Genomic DNA, 21,403 nt, shown 5'->3' on the forward strand with positions numbered 1-21,403 from the left:
TTCATGTCACTCCATCTCTGCCCCCAGATTCATGTCCTCTCCATCTCTGCCCCCAGATTCATGTCCCCAGTGTCATGCCGTCCCCTCCTTCATCTGCCCCAGTGTCATTCCGTCCTCTCTTTCATCTGCCCCCAGATTCATGTCCCCACAGTGTCATGCCGTCCTCTTTCATCTGCCCCCAGATTCACGTTCCACCTCCACATTAAACTTACCTTCTCCTCCGCTCCCTCGCCGCTCTCTGCGCGTTTCTCTCGCTGACACATATGCGGCTGAAGCGAGGAGCTGACCTGTGTCAGCTCCTCACGTCGCCACTGCCGCCTCTCTCGCTGACACATATGCGGCTGAGCCGGGTTCCGGCTCAGCCTCATATATGTGTCACCGAGAGAGGTGGCAGCGGCGACGTGAGGAGCTGACACAGGTCAGCTCCTCGCTTCAGCCGCATATGTGTCAGCGAGACTGGCGGCAGCGGCGAAGCGAGGAGCTGACCTGTGTCAGCTCCTCGCTTCAGCCGCGTTATGTGCTCAACTCAGATCTGCGTCCTCTGGACGCAGATCTGAGTTGAAACAGGACATATAATGACTGCTGCCGGCGCCAGGGGGCCCGGGCCCCCCCCATTTTAAAATTTGGCCGGGCCCCTGACGCCAGTAGCAGTAGTACTGGCCTATCGGCGGCCCTGCTTGGGGGTCCGAAAAGACCCCCAAGTATAATGATAGCAGCGGTAGTTTTGTGCAGCTACATAATTGCTATGAATTTTTTTGGCCAGCAGAGGGAGTAAGCAGATTTCTTTTTCACTCTTCACCTAACAGTATGAAATAGTGCTACCGTGTTTCCCCAAAAGTAAGACCGTGTTTTACATTCTTTTTACCCCCAAAATTCCCACTATGTCTTACTTTCGGGGTATGTCTTATATTGGGAAAACCAACCACCCTCCCCCCCCCCCCATCATCATCATCATCATCATCATCATCATCAATCATATGGATTGAAGAGGCGGCACACGAGGAGTTAAGCGGTGGCCGGTGGCAAAGTCTGCCTGCCGCTTCCATACATTGCAATGGGAGCGTGCTATTCAAATAGTATTCGTTCATCTCTAACTTCAATTGTAACTTCTTACAATTGAAGTTAGAGATGTGCGAATACTATTTGAATAGCACGCTCCCATTGCAATGTATGGAAGCGGCAGGCAGACTTTGCCGGCGGCCGCCGCTTAACGGGATTCTACCATTAAAAGAAGTTCTTTCCTCTGACCACGTCGGAATAGCCTTAAAAAAGGCTATTCGTCTCCTACCTGTTGCCATAGCCAGTGCCGCCTTCTTCCTCAGCTGCGTCCGCCCCGTCTGTGTCCCCGTTGGGCCTCATGGATGACGCATGCGCAGTCGGCTCTAACAGGCTCTCGCAGCCAGAGCTGACTGCGCATGCGTCATCCATGAGGCCCAAAGAAGAGACAGACGGGGCGGACGCAGCTGAGGAAGAAGGCGGCGCTGGCTATGGCAACAGGTAGGAGACGAATAGCCTTTTTTAAGGCTATTCCGACGTGGTCAGAGGAAAGAACTTCTTTTAATGGAAGAATCCCTTTAACTCCTCGCGTGCTGAGAGCTTCCATTCATTTCAATGGAAGCGTGCCATTGAAATGAATAGAAGCGGCTAGCACGCGGGGGGTTAAGCGGCCGCCGGCAAAGTCCTTCTTCACAGCGCTGTGCTGTGAGAGCCGGGGGGGAACGCCCCCTCCCTCTCCAGGGAGTTCCCCCCGGCTCTCACAGCACAGCGGAGCCCCGTGTTTCCCCGATACAGTAATAATACCCCCCCCCCCCCCCCCCGAAAGTAAGACAGTGTCTTACATTCTTTTTACCCCAAAAGTCCCACTATGTCTTACTTTCGGGGTATGTCTTACATTAGCCGACCTCCCTAAAACCCCCGCTACGTCTTACTATCGGGGGTGTCTTACTATTGGGGAAACACGGTATGTTTTAGATACCATGAAGGCTTTTAGGCTGCTCTTACACGACCGTAAGGTAAGTCCACAAATGGTCCGCAATTGAGGGTTTTCAATTGCGGACACATTATATTCAATGTGGCCTCTTACACCACCGGATATTTTATCCGTGGTGTGGCCGGGCCGCAATCGTGGTCCGCAATTTATAGGATATGTCCGTAATGGCTGTGAATTGCGGCACTGCACGGACTCGCCTACAGAACTATGATTGCACTGCACCAGCATCCAGTCATGGCTAGCCACATGAAGCCTTTTTTGGAGCGGATTCTGAGGTGGATTCCTACATCAAAATCCACTCCAAGAACTCTGTATGAACTCAGCTTAAGAAGGTTGTAATATATCTTATGAGGCACAAGCCTGTTCCCTCTGAGAAAATGAAATTCATTCTGAAAATCTCTGCTATATCCATCTCGAAGTAGACTGCATAACCAAGGTTCAACATGTCTATAGAAGTCTATGGAGAGGGAGGGTAGGAGTGAACGGAAGCAGAGGCAGCCTTGAGCTTTGGTGTGCAATGTCATATTTCATCAAAGAAATGTAATATTAAAAAAAAATTTTTTCACATACACAGTTATTAGGCCAGAAGTAAATATCCAGATCCACTACTTGCCCTCCCCCCTGCCCACCTAGCAAAAACAACAGATCGGTGTATCACCAACACTTGAGGGGAACAAACCGACAGCTTCAGCACCCAGAGAGTGGCAAGCAAAAAACTAGGGGCTTATAAAGGCCAGGAAGGAGAGGGGTGTGGATAAACTGGGACCCCGCCCCCTCTCCTGCAAACCGCCAAAAAAAATGCCCCAAACTGTCCTCTCATAGCGGCCAAAAAGGGACAGGGGCAAGTAGAATACCTCCTCCTCCTGAAGCGGCAACTAATGGGGAGGAGGAGACCAAGAAAGCCGCATTTTACAGTAAGCGCCAGCCGAAACAGCCAGCGCACATGTGTGGCAACCCCGGAAGCGGAAGTTCCGCCGGTCCCGGGGAAACAGCCGCGCACAGAAGGTTCCGCTCCGGTCGCCGGAGCAGAATATTTAATAGTTAATAGAGATGAGCGAGTACTGTTCGGATCAGCCGATACGAACAGCACGCTCCATAGAAATGAATGGATGCACCTGGTACTTCCGTTTTGACGGCGGCCGGCCGCTTAACCCCCCCCCCCCCCCCATGCCGGCTACGTTCATTCATTTCTATGCGAGCGTGCTGTGCGGATCGGCTGATCCGAACAGTACTCGCTCATCTCTATTAGTTAATTAAAAGTCCCACCTGTCCTACCAGCTCACAGGGGCAGGAATACCCCAGTTGTGCTGCTAGTTGGGCGTAGGGGGATTGTACTGTTACCAGTGCTGAGCAGGAGTGCAGTAATTCCCTTGCTAGAAAAAGGACAATTGTGCCTCTAGCGCCACCTGTCAGAAGGTTACAATCCTATAAGTACGTGTCAGACTTATTACAAACCCTTGTAACAGGTCTTGGTATAAAAGCCAAAAAGTCAATTACGCAGGTCTCAGTTATATGCGGAAATGGAAGCGTTTTGAAAAACAACGTATTTTCCGCTGCAGATTTTTCTGCATTGTATAGATGGGATCAGCCAGAATCCCATCCACTTTTCAAGTGCTGTAAAACGCAGCGTTTTTACAACATGGGACTTCTTCAGGAAAAGCCTCCCATCTGCAGACAGCTGTTTTTGGAATTCTTGTCCCCCCCATCAGTTTGGAAAAGGGTACTAGTTGGCTAGGTAAGCGGCTACTAACAGGTCAGGAGGGATAACACTGTTATAGATGCAATCTTTGAAGTCAAGATCAGGTAAATCGCTAATAAAAGGGAGAGATTATAAAGGGCCAATATTTTTCTCAATCCAGCCCTGATTATGGCCTCGAAAACTGCACCTGAAAACCTAAAACGTGTAAACTCGCACCAAGGGCATCCATAAAATAATCTAACTGAATAACCTGAGGACCATTAGTCACATGCTATTATATAAAACCACAAACTAGCACCTTGTAAAGTAGTTGGAAATGTAGGGCCTGGATTTGTGACATTTTATAGTCGCTCTTTAAAGTGATTTTACTGTGCGGACAGAAACGAGAAGAGTCTCATCACCGCGGGTTATTGACTTTTCCATCAGCATACACTTGAGCGATCAATTCAGCTCCTGTACATGACTTGTTGTGGGTCCATCTAGTCTACAGTAGGTATCAGAACCTCTTCATCCATTGATTATCAAATACCCTGTACACCACTTACCTGTGGTAAGCCTGGGGAGCCCAATAGCAACTCCAGAAATACAGAAATTATAGGAAAAAGAACTTGCTGCAGATGGGAATCAGTGTAAGAACAGTGTCCGAGCGCGCCATCATCCAAATAACCCAACTAACCAACAGATGGTGATTGCCACTTAAAGGCCTTATTCACACAACATTGTAAAACTGCTGGTTTTCAAACAGTGAGCGAATAAGTAGGACTTTTTATTTAAAAAAAACAAAAAAAAAAACACCTTATGATCTCTGTCCATTTTAATAGGTATTTGGGCCCATATAAGTCAATGGATTGGTTTAATGGATGTTAGACAGATAAACATCAGATTTACAGCCGTTAAAAAAAATACCAAATGATAGTCACCTTTAATAGCCCAGTAAAAACTGATAAAACTGTCATTGAAAAAGGGACATTCATGACCATTAGCACCAGCATTGTCATGTGAATAAGGCCTAAGGCTAGTAGACTACTTCATTTTCACAGTTAGGCCTCGTTCATATTGATGTTGGTAATCCATTGTGGGGAGCCCGCATGGAGATACCCCCCACCCCACCGAACGCAGATTGCAAGCGCTGTGCAGTGAAAGCACATGGATCCCCATAGACTATAATGGGGTCCGCGTGCTTGCCGCGAGATCTCTGCAGGGAACATGTGGACAGGAAAATAGTTCAATTTACTTTCCTGTCCGCATGATTCGTGCAGGAAGCACATGGCAAGCACACAGACCCCATTATATAGTCTATGGGGATCCGTGTGCTTTCACTGCACAGCGCTTGCAAATGCGTTTGGTCCCCATGTAGATTCCCGAACGGATTACCAATGGAGATGTGAACGAGGCCTTAGTTTAGCAGTGTGCTGCTCCCACACCTTTCAACCACTAGCATAAGAAACAGATGTGCTGCAGGTTTTAATCCTGTGTAATAAGTCCCTTTGTCAGAGGCTTAAGGCTACACAACATTATACAAAAGCTACAATGTGTCTCTATGGTGTGATATCATGCAACTGCGAAAGTCAAAAACTCCAAATCTCTTGGATTTTGGTTGCAGGTCAAAGGTGAAATTTTAGCCATACACTTCTATGGAAGTTGCAAGTATCAGGTTTGTGATATTGCAGCTCAATAAAAAAAAAAAAAAAAAATCAAGTAAGACTCAAGCAGCAAGTCACCATGTAGCCCTAACTTTAGTTGTAACCGGGATTTGCTTGTGCAGATCTCTGCAGGACATTGTCTCCTGGAGCCCATTTCTTTCCAACCCAAGTGTCCTTTCTAGAACTTCCGACCGGAATGTAATTGTAAGTGTATGTTCACACAGCAGAATTTGATACTGAATTTGCCAAGCAGAACATTTCTGCTTCAAGACGTTCAAGTGGATTCTGCTTGGCAAAAACCAGTGAGGAATTTGATGCTGAATTTGTAGAAGAGTGTCACTGGATTTTGCCTTTATTGTGCAGACACATTCCAAGTTCCGCTAGCGGATTAACAAATTCCGTACAGACGGAAAGCGTATCCTTTTCTGCCTCCCATTAATAGCAATGGGATTTCTAAGGTGGCACGCACCTGTAGAACAAGCAGGAGGCTTATTTTTTCGCTAGCAGAATAGTCTGCTATTGCCTCCTAATGAAATGAATGGGAAGTGGATTTCAAAGCCGATGTCAAAGTCAAAATCCTACTTAAAGGGGTTGTCCCATCACAAGGATCCTATCTATACTGCTAGTTTATGTGGATTAAGACTTTTCCTAAATGCATTGCTTTATCAAAACTGATTTGTTTGGCCGCTATCTTAATTTATTCACTTCATTGTTTACACTCAGTTTCTATTGCCCTTGGGATTATCTGCTCATTTGTGAAATGATGTAGCTGCCTGCTCTCAGGGGGGAGGGAGGGGCTGGGAGCAGCTCTGAGCTGTTTGTGTCTTAAGTAGCGGAGCTTCTCAGATAGGGAAGGTGAGAGCTCCGGGATTTCTGAACTCTTATCAGTCAGTTTAATTGAATTTGGCTGATAAGGGCTGAGATAAGGAGTCTGTTACCTCTGTATGTAATGCAAACTGACTCAAATCCAGCTCTACATCAGCTTCACAATGTGGTAATTCATTTACAACCAATCCCGTGCAAATGAAACCCCACCCACCTACATGCCGAGAAAAGCAGGAAGTGAAGAGAGCACAAAAGCCTGCAGGTTAGTGAACAAGCGTCATGGGAATACCCCTTTAACCTTAGGGCAAGAGCTGTGATCAGAATTAGGAAAGTCTTCCACTTCGGAGATGTGTAACCATGAAATTGTATCATCAGTGCTCTGGTCATTGCACTAGTCTTCTCATTGCTGTAGCCTTGTATACCTTTCTTCACATGTCTGCCATCTTGGCACACCTTCACTCCAAGGACCCAGACACTTCTATATACCCAGGTTACTTCCATTATAACATTTTCAGTAGGTCAAGTAATGTAATCATGAATATACTTAATCCAAGAACATGGATCAAAGAGGATAGAGGCGACAATACAATAAACAATGCATTTTTTATTGCCCTGTGTAAAGTATGTGCACCCGCCATAACAGAACTTCACATTAAAATTATTTGCAAGCTGCACGGCATTTACCCTTCTTCTCCCTAACAGTAAAACATAAGTGTACACACTCTTTGCCAACCCATCGGAAAAACATACGGAAAATTGCATTTGAAAAAAAAAAACAAAAAAAAAAAAAAAACTTAAACAGGTTTTACATTTTACACAAAAAATATATTTATATATTTATATATAGATAAGTTTCTCTGGCACTTTTATCCCTCGAGAACTACGTATTTACATTACAGTACAGTATATACCAGTCTTTGTAGCAAAGCTGCAAGAAAAGTCAGAGAACCTTTTCATGGAGCCCTGACCATGAGAAACCAATGCGCACTTAATAAACAATCAATAGTTAATTGATATGGTGAAATTATTTTGTATTCACCGGTTTTGGTGCAATTTCTCAAAAAATTGAATGTAAAAAATAAATAACTGTATATATTTTTTTGTTCAGTGTCTCGTATATATCTGTGGAACATTACACTGGTAGTAAGGTCATCATTGCGGGATGGACGAGTTATCGTATCTACACATAGCAATGATGGATAGAGAGGTTCAGTCACGTGTCAGATTACAGTATAAGTATTTCTGTGCTCGGACGAGCAGGAAAAGTTATAAATACAGCTACGCGGTCTAGATGTATATTGCTGCAGCCCAGATATATGTAGGAAAACATTCCTTATAGTCCTACAGACAGGCGAGAACCTTGCTCTCTCCCCACCATATTGTTCTACGGGGGCTAAACAGGAATCACTTACAGGTTTTGTACACAACTTGGCCTAGGTAATGGGGGAAGAGGACAGCAAGTGATTTGGTGCTAGGGTGGTCTTTGGCACCTTGCATCATGTATTTCCAACAGTTACCGGTTTAGAATTCGCATTAAGATTCACATTCAATACAGTGTCAAACTTTGCACCGCCATGTCCATTACATTCGGGAGAGGTTCCTGTCTTATTACTATATACACTGCACACTAGCCTAGGACCAGGCCTCTGCATCAAACTCTTCAAGAACCCAAAAAAGGTCAAGGTTTCCGAAAGCAGGTAGAGGTTTTGATATGCCAAACCAGAGGGGGGGAAAAAAAAAAAAAAAAAGTGACCTAAGTAACAATGTTTTATTCTTCTGTATCCCAATCTGATATCGTCCTGCCTGTGTGACACTGAGAAATGGCCAAAGAGGAAACCATTGTGCCAGGATACAACTCTCCAGAGCTTTACACGTTCTCCAGAAGTCCTCTGCTCATCTGTTATAGTCCGTGTTTCTGAGGCAAAAGTTTGACACAAAAACATCATTCAAGTTTTTTCTAAAGAAAATGTGATAAATCGGTTTGGGGTAGGGGGTGGGTGGGATAAGGATCAGTCCGCTTCGCTTTCCTTCCTTTTGGCACCTGTAAGAGATGAAAACATGACCAACATAAAATATATATTATATAAATAATAAAAATATCTCTCTCTTTCTCATGAAATTCAGACACTGACATACTTCAATAATATTAAAAAGGTGAAAAACCACAATACCAAAAGAAAGCAAATAAAGAGGCTTCTTGCCCAAAGAAAAAAACCACTGACTGCAAATTCACCAGCACCCCAACAATTCAGTATAGTCCTCCCCAGACTTCCTGCAGGTGTACAGCATGTAGTCATTGCAACAACCACTGCTGCAGCAAAGAGGGACTGTGAGTGTCAGGGGAATATAAGGGGGCATTCACATGAAGTAAAGTGGAGCTGATTCTGCCACGATAACTCGCAGCGCAATCAGCACTGATGAAAAGCCTCCCATTGACTTCAATGTGTTCGCGTGGAAAACGGAACCCATTGAATTCAAAGGGAGTGTTTATCAGAGCTTGGCTACAGCCAAAGAAAGAGGTCCTATTTTTGGAGCTGTGTCCTGAGTGATTCTACTGGCTTTTGATTTCTGTTATCCTAGGTGATTACATGCACTTGATAAAGAGCCGGAAGGGTTCGAAACGCGTTGTGCCAAACAGTTTAGTTTGCAATAAAGTTCCTCCATTCCTGTACCTGAGTGAGCGCTGACTGTTTTCTGCCCATTCCTCCAAGAGGGCTGGTCCACCATTTACCTGATTGTGCTGCGAGTTATCGTGGCAGAATCAGCCCCACTTTACTCCGTGTGAATGCCCCCTAAAGAGGTTTTCTGGCCACAAGTTTTCATACTGATTACCTACCCACAGGATATCTGGTGCTATAGAGGACAGTGAGTGCTTGTATATAGCAGTGGTTGCCAGAAAATACAGCCCTGCTCCTACTGCCTTAATAGTATAGCCTCTATTTGCTCCCTGTCCACTGCACTAGTTTTTGGACCACCATAGGTCACATATTGATCCCAAACGGAGAATGAAAACTCCATTGAGTCCGAGAACCCCCTTTAATGAGCAATGATTTTTATTTATTTATTTTTAAATTTTACCTACTTAAGGGTAACCTTTTAAAATCCCCCAAATTCCCCTTGAACAACAACTTGAATGCAAAAATTATAAATCGATAGCCAAAAATACTGTAACAATTGTATAATGGGGAGATCATTTACCCACCTGCAGGAGACAACACCAGTGCTTGTAGAATATCTGAGAGGGATATAATTCCAACAATGCTATGTGCTTCATTCACAACTACCAGTCTATGTACCTAGGAGACAAAGCATACATTAAATGACAATACATCACACATTATCTATCTATCTATCTATCTATCTATCTATCTATCTATCGACAACCCCTTTAAGCACAAATAGGTTACCGACATTGACAACTGGATATAATCTGGTTACGGCATGAACAAAACAGTTACTGAATAATAATGCTATTTAACCCTTAGAGCAGGATTAGGCAATCTTCGGAACTCCAGCTGTTGTAAAACTACAACTCCCAGCATGCATACTTGCTCTCCTGTTCTTGAAACTCCCATGGAAGTGAATGGAGCATGTTGGGAGTTGTAGTTTCACAGCAGCTGGAATACCGAAGGTTGACGACCCCAGTCTTAGGTTAAGGCCCCACGGGACGTCCTGAGACAAAAAAGTGCTGCAGGAAAAATGTGGCGGCAACGCATTGCAGTTATTCTCGCAGCGCTTTAGACAAAGTTTGCAGAGTTTTCCTCTGCAGACTTTCTGTTACAATTATATCTATGGGGAAACCGCAGCGTTTTTGGAAATTGCGGCATGTCTGCATCGTGGTTTTTACCACAAAGTGGGCATATAGGATTCGCTAGAATCCCATCAACTTTTCTCTTACTGTAAAACGCCGCAATTTTTCCCACAACGTTTCCATCCCGTGGGGGCCCTGCCTTAGAGAGTACAATGAGTGCAAAGTCCTTACCTCGGCTTTGACTATTCGGTCCACGATAGTCTCCAGTGTTTCTAGCTTACTGCATTTTACTACACCTTCAAAATACTGAGAGCGGTGTTCCAGTGCCTGGGTCACGGTGATGTCTAAATTATTATAGGTTTTCTCAGCAGCAAGGTTCTGAAAATGAATTATGTATATGTCAATTAAAGGTACAGTAAATTTGAGGAGATAAAGGTAGAATGGAGCCAGTTGTATACAATACATGTATGAACCACTAGGGGGAGACACTAACACACTGACTCCCTGTAGCCATATATCTACCTGGGTCTGAAGCCAGTGTGTGGAAAGCCTAGTTCACACGGAGGATTGGACTCACATGTCAGTATTCTCATTGTGTCACCCTGATCAGTTTCATTCACTGGGCCAGTGTTGGATTATTGGTAGAGTTCACACAATATAATGTGAAGCTTGGGGACTAAACCACATGGGAAATAATATTACATACAGGGAAATAGCATGAACCTTTACTAGCTTGGAAGTCATCCTCCATCTTATAAAGACAGGACACAGATGGTGTAAAAGGAGAAGTTTACAAAACTTATTGTGAAAAGCCAACTGATGCCATGTTCACACTGACCGTTAACGGACCAGAACAATGGACAGGCTACATAGAGCCAGACAGACCCTACTAACTAGAATGGGATCAGTCAGGGGTCCGTTCTTTACAACTGCAACTGCCGGACTTGTAGGAATTGTTGGTCTGGTAATTCTTAAAGCACACCGCGAGAGTCTTCAGACAGACACTCATAGATGTGGACGTAGCCATAGATGGTTACCCCATCTTGCTAAAACATTTGCATCACTAGGATCTGAACCTGGTTCTGTATCTCTATTCAGACTCTACAGTGATGTGAACAGATAGAGGTTGTCCTTGTAAAGGGGTTTTCTGGACCAATATATTGTCCAATCGGTCATCATCAATAGTAGATTGGCTATTAGCTATATGAGCAGCTGGCACAGAGGAAGGGACAGCTCTGCCTGCTTTAGTATAGTGGCCACACCAGGTACTGCACAGCAGCTTCTATTCATTTCAATGGGAGCTAAGCTGCAGTGACTCAGATCAGCCACTACACAGGGAACAGCGCTGTTTACGTTCTGCTCAATTCTCTGTGCCAGAACCCCAATAATCTAGGATTGCTGATCTATTCTTTGGATACATCAGTATTTTTTTTAGCCTGGAAAAACCCTTGAAAAATACCTCTTTAATTAGCCAGAATAACCATGTATTTCTGTATATAACCTGTGGTGGCGCTGCAGGGAATTTCAACATTTGCTGCTTATGACAGCTTATTGTTGGGAGTTGCTGTAATGAGCTAATTTTTAGGAAAATTCCAAGAAAATATTATATTTTAAAGCAACCAACAGATTATAATATATGTATTTTGAATACTATTAACTACCCCAACACATGAAAAGACAGGAGCACACAATACAGGCAGTGATTGGTGCACAGTATAACAGCCATTGGTCCCCAGAGCTTTCTATATTTACAGCATACATGACGTATCCAAGCAGCTCACTTGAGGATTATTCTATTTTAATCCCTTTAACCCAAGTTTTCAACCTTGTAGTGATTGTCACTGGTGGTATAGATATATATTACACTGCTAGGTGCTAATTCTTGTGAAAACGTGCACAGCGAGAAGGTGTGACATGTCTTTAAATAGGCCAATTATTCTAGCAAGTGCACATTACCAGAAAACACTTCCCCACTGGGGGAGATAAACTTAGTGCCGATTATTAAAAGGGGACTCCGCTCTTAAAGAGGACATGTCATATGTTTGGACATTAGCAGTGTTATATACCGCTAAAAGGCTGAGAGTACCAAGTCAATTCAGGGCATGGTCAGCTTATGCCAGATATCTGTGCCAAGAGTTTCGGCACAGATATCCGGATCTGCACTGTCAGAAGGGCGGCCTTGCAGTCAGATTTGGGGGGGGGGGGGGGGGTGGTTCTCAGGACGCCTCTCTGCATGGCCATCTCCCATGCTGGTGGACCAGAGCAGACCAATAACATAGAAAACCTTTCACCTGAATGGTCTCCATGAAACATTTCTCCTGCACTGAAAATACTTACTTGGCCACAACTGCCCTATCAGTGGTTTGCTGAAGGGGGGCCTGTGCTGATCGTCAAGGGGCAGTAATCTCAGAAATTTGGAATTTATTACACAAAGTTACTTAAAGGATATGTCCCATCAAACAGGACAGTAAGAGTAAAGCAAATAAAAACTTTGACCGGCCAATAAAACCTTTATTTACCGTTTTTTAAGACAAACCCTGTCAATTGACAGCGCTGCAGCTTTCATGTTACTAGACAGCAGTGCATTATGGGCTGTTATACTGCTAGAGCTATGTTGTTAGGTCAGATAGCCTATGTTTGGGACAAAGCTACCAAGAATTTTGGTTATGTATTGAAAGCAGCCGTGTAATAGAGGGTGTGAGGAGCACATTCAGTGACCAAAGGAATCTCCAAGCCTCTGGTGTGAGCGGACATGTGTTGTAATTCTAGCTCTGACTAGATATACAGGGAGGGTAAGGGGGGGGGGGTGTTATGTCATTTATTGATGCACTCAGTCCTCTCTGCTAGTCCCAGATTCTAATGCACCAGTGATGTCACCAGTCGGCTGCTGCAGCCCATCAATGACCTCAGTAGTCACATATAGTAGTTGGTTAAGTCATTGCTACAGAGGTTATGGTGTAACTACTGCAGCTGACTAATGTGAATGGCTGCAGCAGGCATGGGGGAGCATTGGAATCAATGGTATAGCTGAGATCAGAGGGTGGGGGGGGGGGGGAAATCGGTGTATAAAAGGTTAAAGAGGACCTTTCACCACTTTTGGGCACATGCAGTGTTATATACTGCTGGAAAGCTGACAGTGCGCGTCAGGGGGCGTTCCTCCCCGCTCCACAGCACAGCGCGATAGGCGCCGCGAGGCAGAAGGACGTCTCTGGCTAATGGTCAGAAACGCCCTTCTGACCATAGAGCACTACGGTACCGGCACTGTAAGCTCTGTACACCGGGCACAGATCAGGAAAGCCGACAGTGCGCTGAATTCGCTGAACTCTTTAACAGTGTTCGATCTAGCGCCAGACCTGGATGGTCAGTGCAATACATAGGAATTTTCTTCCAATTCCTGTGTCTTGCACTGCCCCCTAAGGCCTGCACTAGATATTACAGAGCGCAAGTTTTACTATTAGTAGAGATGAGCGAACACTAAAATGTTCGAGGTTCGAAATTCGATTCGAACAGCCGCTCACTGTTCGAGTGTTCGAATGGGTTTCGAACCCCATTATAGTCTATGGGGAACATAAACTCGTTAAGGGGGAAACCCAAATTCGTGTCTGGAGGGTCACCAAGTCCACTATGACACCCCAGGAAATGATACCAACACCCTGGAATGACACTGGGACAGCAGGGGAAGCATGTCTGGGGGCATAAAAGTCACTTTATTTCATGGAAATCCCTGTCAGTTTGCGATTTTCGCAAGCTAACTTTTCCCCATAGAAATGCATTGGCCAGTGCTGATTGGCCAGAGTACGGAACTCGACCAATCAGCGCTGGCTCTGCTGGAGGAGGCGGAGTCTAAGATCGCTCCACACCAGTCTCCATTCAGGTCCGACCTTAGACTCCGCCTCCTCCGGCAGAGCCAGCGCTGATTGGCCGAAGGCTGGCCAATGCATTCCTATGCGAATGCAGAGACTTAGCAGTGCTGAGTCAGTTTTGCTCAACTACACATCTGATGCACACTCGGCACTGCTACATCAGATGTAGCAATCTGATGTAGCAGAGCCGAGGGTGCACTAGAACCCCTGTGCAAACTCAGTTCACGCTAATAGAATGCATTGGCCAGCGCTGATTGGCCAATGCATTCTATTAGCCCGATGAAGTAGAGCTGAATGTGTGTGCTAAGCACACACATTCAGCACTGCTTCATCAAGCCAATACAATGCATTAGCCAGTGCTGATTGGCCAGAGTACGGAATTCGGCCAATCAGCGCTGGCCAATGCATTCTATTAGCCCGATGAAGTAGAGCTGAATGTGTGTGCTAAGCACACACATTCAGCACTGCTTCATCAAGCCAATACAATGCATTAGCCAGTGCTGATTGGCCAGAGTACGGAATTCGGCCAATCAGCGCTGGCTCTGCTGGAGGAGGCGGAGTCTAAGGTCGCTCCACACCAGTCTCCATTCAGGTCCGACCTTAGACTCCGCCTCCTCCGGCAGAGCCAGCGCTGATTGGCCGAAGGCTGGCCAATGCATTCCTATGCGAATGCAGACTTAGCAGTGCTGAGTCAGTTTTGCTCAACTACACATCTGATGCACACTCGGCACTGCTACATCAGATGTAGCAATCTGATGTAGCAGAGCCGAGGGTGCACTAGAACCCCTGTGCAAACTCAGTTCACGCTAATAGAATGCATTGGCCAGCGCTGATTGGCCAATGCATTCTATTAGCCCGATGAAGTAGAGCTGAATGTGTGTGCTAAGCACACACATTCAGCACTGCTTCATCAAGCCAATACAATGCATTAGCCAGTGCTGATTGGCCAGAGTACGGAATTCGGCCAATCAGCGCTGGCCAATGCATTCTATTAGCCCGATGAAGTAGAGCTGAATGTGTGTGCTAAGCACACACATTCAGCTCTACTTCATCGGGCTAATAGAATGCATTGGCCAGCGCTGATTGGCCAGAGTACGGAACTCGACCAATCAGCGCTGGCTCTGCTGGAGGAGGCGGAGTCTAAGGTCGGACCTGAATGGAGACTGTGTGGAGCGATCTTAGACTCCGCCTCCTCCAGCAGAGCCAGCGCTGATTGGCCGAATTCCGTACTCTGGCCAATCAGCACTGGCTAATGCATTGTATTGGCGTGATGAAGCAGTGCTGAATGTGTGTGCTTAGCACACACATTCAGCTCTACTTCATCGGGCTAATAGAATGCATTGGCCAGCGCTGATTGGCCGAATTCCGTACTCTGGCCAATGCATTCTATTAGCTTGATGAAGCAGAGTGTGCACAAGGGTTCAAGCGCACCCTCGGCTCTGATGTAGGAGAGCCGAGGGTGCACTTGAACCCTTGTGCACCCTCAGCTCTGCTACATCAGAGCCGAGGGTGCGCTTGAACCCTTGTGCACACTCTGCTTCATCAAGCTAATAGAATGCATTGGCCAGCGCTGATTGGCCAATGTATTCTATTAGCCTGATGAAGTAGAGCTGAATGTGTGTGCTAAGCACACACATTCAGCTCTACTTCATCGGGCTAATAGAATGCATTGGCCAGCGCTGATTGGCCAGAGTACGGAACTCGACCAATCAGCGCTGGCTCTGCTGGAGGAGGCGGAGTCTAAGATCGCTCCACACCAGTCTCCATTCAGGTCCGACCTTAGACTCCGCCTCCTCCAGCAGAGCCAGCGCTGATTGGCCGAATTCCGTACTCTGGCCAATCAGCACTGGCTAATGCATTGTATTGGCTTGATGAAGCAGTGCTGAATGTGTGTGCTTAGCACACACATTCAGCTCTACTTCATCGGGCTAATAGAATGCATTGGCCAATCAGCGCTGGCCAATGCATTCTATTAGCGTGAACTGAGTTTGCACAGGGGTTCTAGTGCACCCTCGGCTCTGCTACATCAGATTGCTACATCTGATGTAGCAGTGCCGAGTGTGCATCAGATGTGTAGTTGAGCAAAACTGACTCAGCACTGCTAAGTATGCATTCGCATAGGAATGCATTGGCCAGCCTTCGGCCAATCAGCGCTGGCTCTGCCGGAGGAGGCGGAGTCTAAGGTCGGACCTGAATGGAGACTGGTGTGGAGCGACCTTAGACTCCGCCTCCTCCAGCAGAGCCAGCGCTGATTGGCCGAATTCCGTACTCTGGCCAATCAGCACTGGCTAATGCATTGTATTGGCTTGATGAAGCAGTGCTGAATGTGTGTGCTTAGCACACACATTCAGCTCTACTTCATCGGGCTAATAGAATGCATTGGCCAATCAGCGCTGGCCAATGCATTCTATTAGCGTGAACTGAGTTTGCACAGGGGTTCTAGTGCACCCTCGGCTCTGCTACATCAGATTGCTACATCTGATGTAGCAGTGCCGAGTGTGCATCAGATGTGTAGTTGAGCAAAACTGACTCAGCACTGCTAAGTCTCTGCATTCGCATAGGAATGCATTGGCCAGCCTTCGGCCAATCAGCGCTGGCTCTGCCGGAGGAGGCGGAGTCTAAGGTCGGACCTGAATGGAGACTGGTGTGGAGCGATCTTAGACTCCGCCTCCTCCAGCAGAGCCAGCGCTGATTGGTCGAGTTCCGTACTCTGGCCAATCAGCGCTGGCCAATGCATTCTATTAGCCCGATGAAGTAGAGCTGAATGTGTGTGCTTAGCACACACATTCAGCTCTACTTCATCAGGCTAATAGAATACATTGGCCAATCAGCGCTGGCCAATGCATTCTATTAGCTTGATGAAGCAGAGTGTGCACAAGGGTTCAAGCGCACCCTCGGCTCTGATGTAGCAGAGCTGAGGGTGCACAAGGGTTCAAGTGCACCCTCGGCTCTCCTACATCAGAGCCGAGGGTGCGCTTGAACCCTTGTGCAGCCTCGGCTCTGCTACATCAGAGCCGAGGGTGCGCTTGAACCCTTGTGCACACTCTGCTTCATCAAGCTAATAGAATGCATTGGCCAGCACTGATTGGCCAGAGTACGGAATTCGGCCAATCAGCGCTGGCCAATGCATCCCTATGGGAAAAAGTTTATCTCACAAAAATCACAATTACACACCCGATAGAGCCCCAAAAAGTTATTTTTAATAACATTCCCCCCTAAATAAAGGTTATCCCTAGCTATCCCTGCCTGTACAGCTATCCCTGTCTCATAGTCACAAAGTTCACATTCTCATATGACCCGGATTTGAAATCCACTATTCGTCTAAAATGGAGGTCACCTGATTTCGGCAGCCAATGACTTTTTCCAATTTTTTTCAATGCCCCCAGTGTCGTAGTTCCTGTCCCACCTCCCCTGCGCTGTTATTGGTGCAAAAAAGGCGCCAGGGAAGGTGGGAGGGGAATCGAATTTTGGCGCACTTTACCACGTGGTGTTCGATTCGATTCGAACATGGCGAACACCCTGATATCCGATCGAACATGTGTTCGATAGAACACTGTTCGCTCATCTCTAACTATTAGTATTCCTGTAAATGATTTTACCCAGGCTGTGGGTGGTACACAAAGTGGTAGAGGTCTTCAGGGTGAAAAGTGAGTACTAGGTACAGGTACTGTACAATAGTATATTGAGGTAGTCAAAAATTTGGAAAAAAACTGACTAGTTTGGGGGGAAAAAAAAAAAAAAATATATAATTATATTATTATTATTATTATTATTATTATGAGCTATCCATCTATATATCTAACCATCCATCTAGTAAACCTTTCCATAGAAGCAGAGGAATTAAAGAATTATAGAAGGAAATAACTGAGACGAGATATACTTACAATGACATCAAACTTGGAATAAATATCCACCACTTTCCCTGAAATGAAATAAATAAAAACCATTATTTAAGCACAATGAACAAGTCTATAGTCTCACCACATGGACATATAACACCTCATTACCATGTTACTTCCCTGATGCAGTAAATAGGTTGGGGTTAATGCTGCTTTATGGTTAGAGGTTGTCTAGGAACTAATATTTTTTTTTAAATGTAGATTGCGAGTCCCATATAGGGCCCACAATGTAATTTTTTTTTTTCCTATCAGTATGTCTTTGGAGTGTGGGAGGAAATCCATGCAAACACGGGGAGAACATACAAACCCCTTGCAGAATGCAGGATTGGAACCCAGGACTCCAGCGCTGCAAAGCTGCAGTGCGTACCACTGAGCCACCATGTTGCCCCCTCCCTAGGAATTACTTTTTATGATCCACCCTTAGGATAGGCAATAAATATATAATTGGGGGATGGGGGAGCAGAGAGGTGGCCACTGCACTGCTCAGCTGTATGAGGTTGCTTCCAAATCCCATAATATACACAGTACTGGGTCGGAAGCTGTTGGCTCTGGTCCCTGCGTACTTGTAAGGTGCCAGTACTGCAGCTCAGATCTCATCGACTAGCACCCAGCAGTTACACAGGGACTTGACACAACCACTTCTTCCCCAGGTTATGTATCCAGCCAATGGAAGCAACCCTGTATAGCTCCTCGGCGAGGGGGCTGCCTGTGACTCCCACTGGCCATATATTTACAGCTGTAGACGAGCAGTTTCTGGACAACTCCTTTAGTGGTTAATTTTTCATTGGTACAATGAGAAAAATCAAAACCAGTCGTGAACTGGTCATTTCTACCACAGATATTAATGGAATGCAATACGCGGAAAATGACTGGCACACAGACTAAGAATAACAAGAACACAATAATTCAACGTATAACCTATAATTATCATGTGACAATACAATGTAATAATGAGCATATACGAATAAGAACTTACCCGACTCATCCACAACCGGCAACGCAGAGACCCGTCGTTCCACAAATATATTCAAAGCTTTGATGATGGGAGTGTGGGGATGTATGAAGGCAATGTTGTGGTACGTCCCTATCCCAAGTTCCTCTAGGTTTTTCTTCATGAAGGCAGGCTTTGGCATTTCTGACACCTGTAAGGAGCAAGTACATGAAGATGACACCATAGTCTTATCTGGTAATTCAGATGACTGATCCCTAGATACTTTAAGGGGGCAAAAAATAAAAAAAATCCCTGGTTAGCCAGGGTGAGCAAGTATAGGATTTTCTTTAAGGCTAAGGGCTGCATGTTGCAGAAACACAGCTTTTTTTTTTGTTGTAGATTTTGCTGGGGGTAGAGATTAAAGGGATCCTATCAGTCAGACAATTTTTTGTAGGTACCACGTCAGAATAGCCTTAAGAAAGGCTAGTAGTCTCCTACCTTTCGTCGTCTTCTCTGCGCCGCCGTTCGCCTACAATCCCGGTTTCTCTCGGTATGTAAATTAGCCCTCATGCAGCACTAGGGGCGGGCCCAAGCGCTCATACAGCACTGGGAGTGTCCACAATGCTGCAAGAGAACTCTTTCCAGCGCCACCTCCTCTTCCGGTCGTGGCTTGTAACTTCTAAGGCCTCGGGCAGAGCAGACTGTGCATGCCCACAGGCCACGAGAAAATGGCCGCTTGCACAGTATTGTAAATGGCCATTTTCTCATGTCCTGTGGGCATGCGCAGTCTGCTCTGCCGAAGGCCTTAGAAGTTACAAGTCTATTCCGACATGGTACCTACAAAAAAAAAAAAAAAATTGTGTCTGACTGATAGACATTTCCCTTGTGTTTAAAGGGATCCTAAGAGCTTCAATTATATTTCTCATTCCTTTTCAAGACACTCCGGACTTGTCCCCATGGGACATAAACGCCGCGATTTGCTCACGGCGTTTTACAGTAAGTGCAAAGTGGATCGGATTCTAGCAAATCTCACGTCCACTTTGTGGCGTGTCTGCACCACAGTCTTTACTGCAATTTCCAAAACCGGCGCTTCACAGATGTGTAATGGACAAAGGTGGGAGGAAAAAAAAAAAAAACCCACGCAAAAAAAACCCTGCTATAAAACATGATGCTCCCTTATAAATATCCCCCCCCACAAAACATTACTGTGTATGAAGCCACCCCTTCATGAGCTCAGAGCATAAAATGCAAGATTTATAGGGCCTAGGACATCTAAGTTGACTGGGAAGCATTAGAACGGGAACAGTGGGGTGAACAATACTTTGGGGTTTTCTTTGTGATAGTTCCCACTTAAATCAGTGTTGGTCATTCCTCTTTAATAGTAGTGTTTAACAGGTTAATAGTATTAAACCTGCCATAAAAGACTGTGGGTACAGCAATTCCCTGTGATCTGCACCTCTTCTTTCATAGGATAGTAATTATTGAGGCCGCTTTATTCTGACAAAAACTGAACGACAGGACATCATCCACTAAACATTCAATGTATCCCAATCCTTGTCGTACTCAAGATCCATGTATAATACTATAAAGATGATAAAGAGAAGCAAAGTGCTCGTGGAACATCTCCAGTCTTACAGATGGTATGGCACAGAGCCTGCAGTGCTGAGAACAGGACAAGGAAGACATAAATTGATGGATAAAACAGGGATTTGGGCTAAAAATACCACACTCACTATTTTAATTGATGTAATTGTTTACCTAATGGATATTTTGGCATCCCATGTAACCTCATCCTCCATAAAGCAATCCTTTTTCACTGCCTGCCAAAGTACAACCAGCAGAATTGTAAGTGCAGCGCGGGGCAGTGATACAGGCCGTATTGCAATGTAGTTAAAGGGTTTATTCAGAGAGGGAAAAACTGCTCTGGTGGCGGGATCAGTCATAAAGGGGGCAGACAGAAAGACGACAGAGCCAAAGACTACTCCATTGCAGAATGGCTCCCATTCTCCTCACCGTTCCACAATACTGGCATGGCAGGATGAAATAGTCATAGCCAGCTTTAGGGTTTTTGATTTTGTTATGACTACCCCTCCACAAAGGAAGTTTTACTTGCTCTGGGTAACCCAGGGGTTATTAAGGAAAAATATAGCAAGCTCCGCTTCCTCTTCTCAGAAAGACTGCACGTTTAGTTGTCTAATGGGCATGCTGCAGCTCAGTCCCATTGAAATGAATGGGACTGAGCTGCAATATCAAGCACAACCACTATGCAATGTAAAGCACTGTACTAAGTGGTGAAGAGGACACATCAATCAATATAGTCCCATAAAAACCCTTTAATGGTGTTATTCTGATCCTAAACACATCTATGTGTATGCCAAAAATGTCTAAGTCTCTGATAGATGCAGGTCTCGCCTCTGAGCCCCACATCTATCCCCACAATGCAGGTATCCCAACCCCAGTCCCATGTGGCGAGGTACTTGCTGGCTGTTACAACCAGCATGTGTGACCATCTCCATTTACTTCTCTGGGAGACACAATGTAGATTGGGAGCACCATATAGGGATCACAATGTACATTTTCATTTTTTTCCTATCAGTAGGTCTTTTGTAGAATGGGAGGAAATCCACACAAACACGGGGAGAACATACAAACTCCTTGCAGACTATGCTCCTGGCGGGATTCAAACCCAAGACTCCAGCACTGCAAGGCTGCAGTGCTAACCACTGAGCCACCGTGTTGCCCCGAAACCACCAGATTTGAGGAGGGATCCTGGTTTTGGAGGTAAATATGGGCCCCCAACTT

At 45.6% G+C, this 21,403-nt stretch overlaps 1 protein-coding gene across 4 annotated transcripts in view; it reads right to left on the minus strand.

Moving 5' to 3' along the window:
• Window positions 1-6,741: 6,741 nt before the first annotated feature.
• PRKAG2 (protein kinase AMP-activated non-catalytic subunit gamma 2) overlaps window positions 6,742-21,403 on the minus strand; it is a 186,854-nt gene continuing 172,192 nt past the window's right edge. For all 4 annotated transcript variants that reach the window (XM_075271535.1, XM_075271534.1, XM_075271537.1 and 1 more), the window contains 5 exons: window positions 18,647-18,812; window positions 17,656-17,693; window positions 10,140-10,286; window positions 9,360-9,453; window positions 6,742-8,198 (listed from right to left, as the gene is read on the minus strand). In XM_075271535.1, the coding sequence (XP_075127636.1) occupies window positions 8,167-8,198; window positions 9,360-9,453; window positions 10,140-10,286; window positions 17,656-17,693; window positions 18,647-18,812 (477 nt within the window). In that variant the 3' untranslated portion in view covers window positions 6,742-8,166. The remainder of the gene's footprint in view (window positions 8,199-9,359; window positions 9,454-10,139; window positions 10,287-17,655; window positions 17,694-18,646; window positions 18,813-21,403) is intronic.

The sequence above is a fragment of the Leptodactylus fuscus genome, chromosome 4 (genome assembly GCF_031893055.1).
Source record: "Leptodactylus fuscus isolate aLepFus1 chromosome 4, aLepFus1.hap2, whole genome shotgun sequence".
Classification (NCBI taxonomy): domain Eukaryota; kingdom Metazoa; phylum Chordata; class Amphibia; order Anura; family Leptodactylidae; genus Leptodactylus; species Leptodactylus fuscus.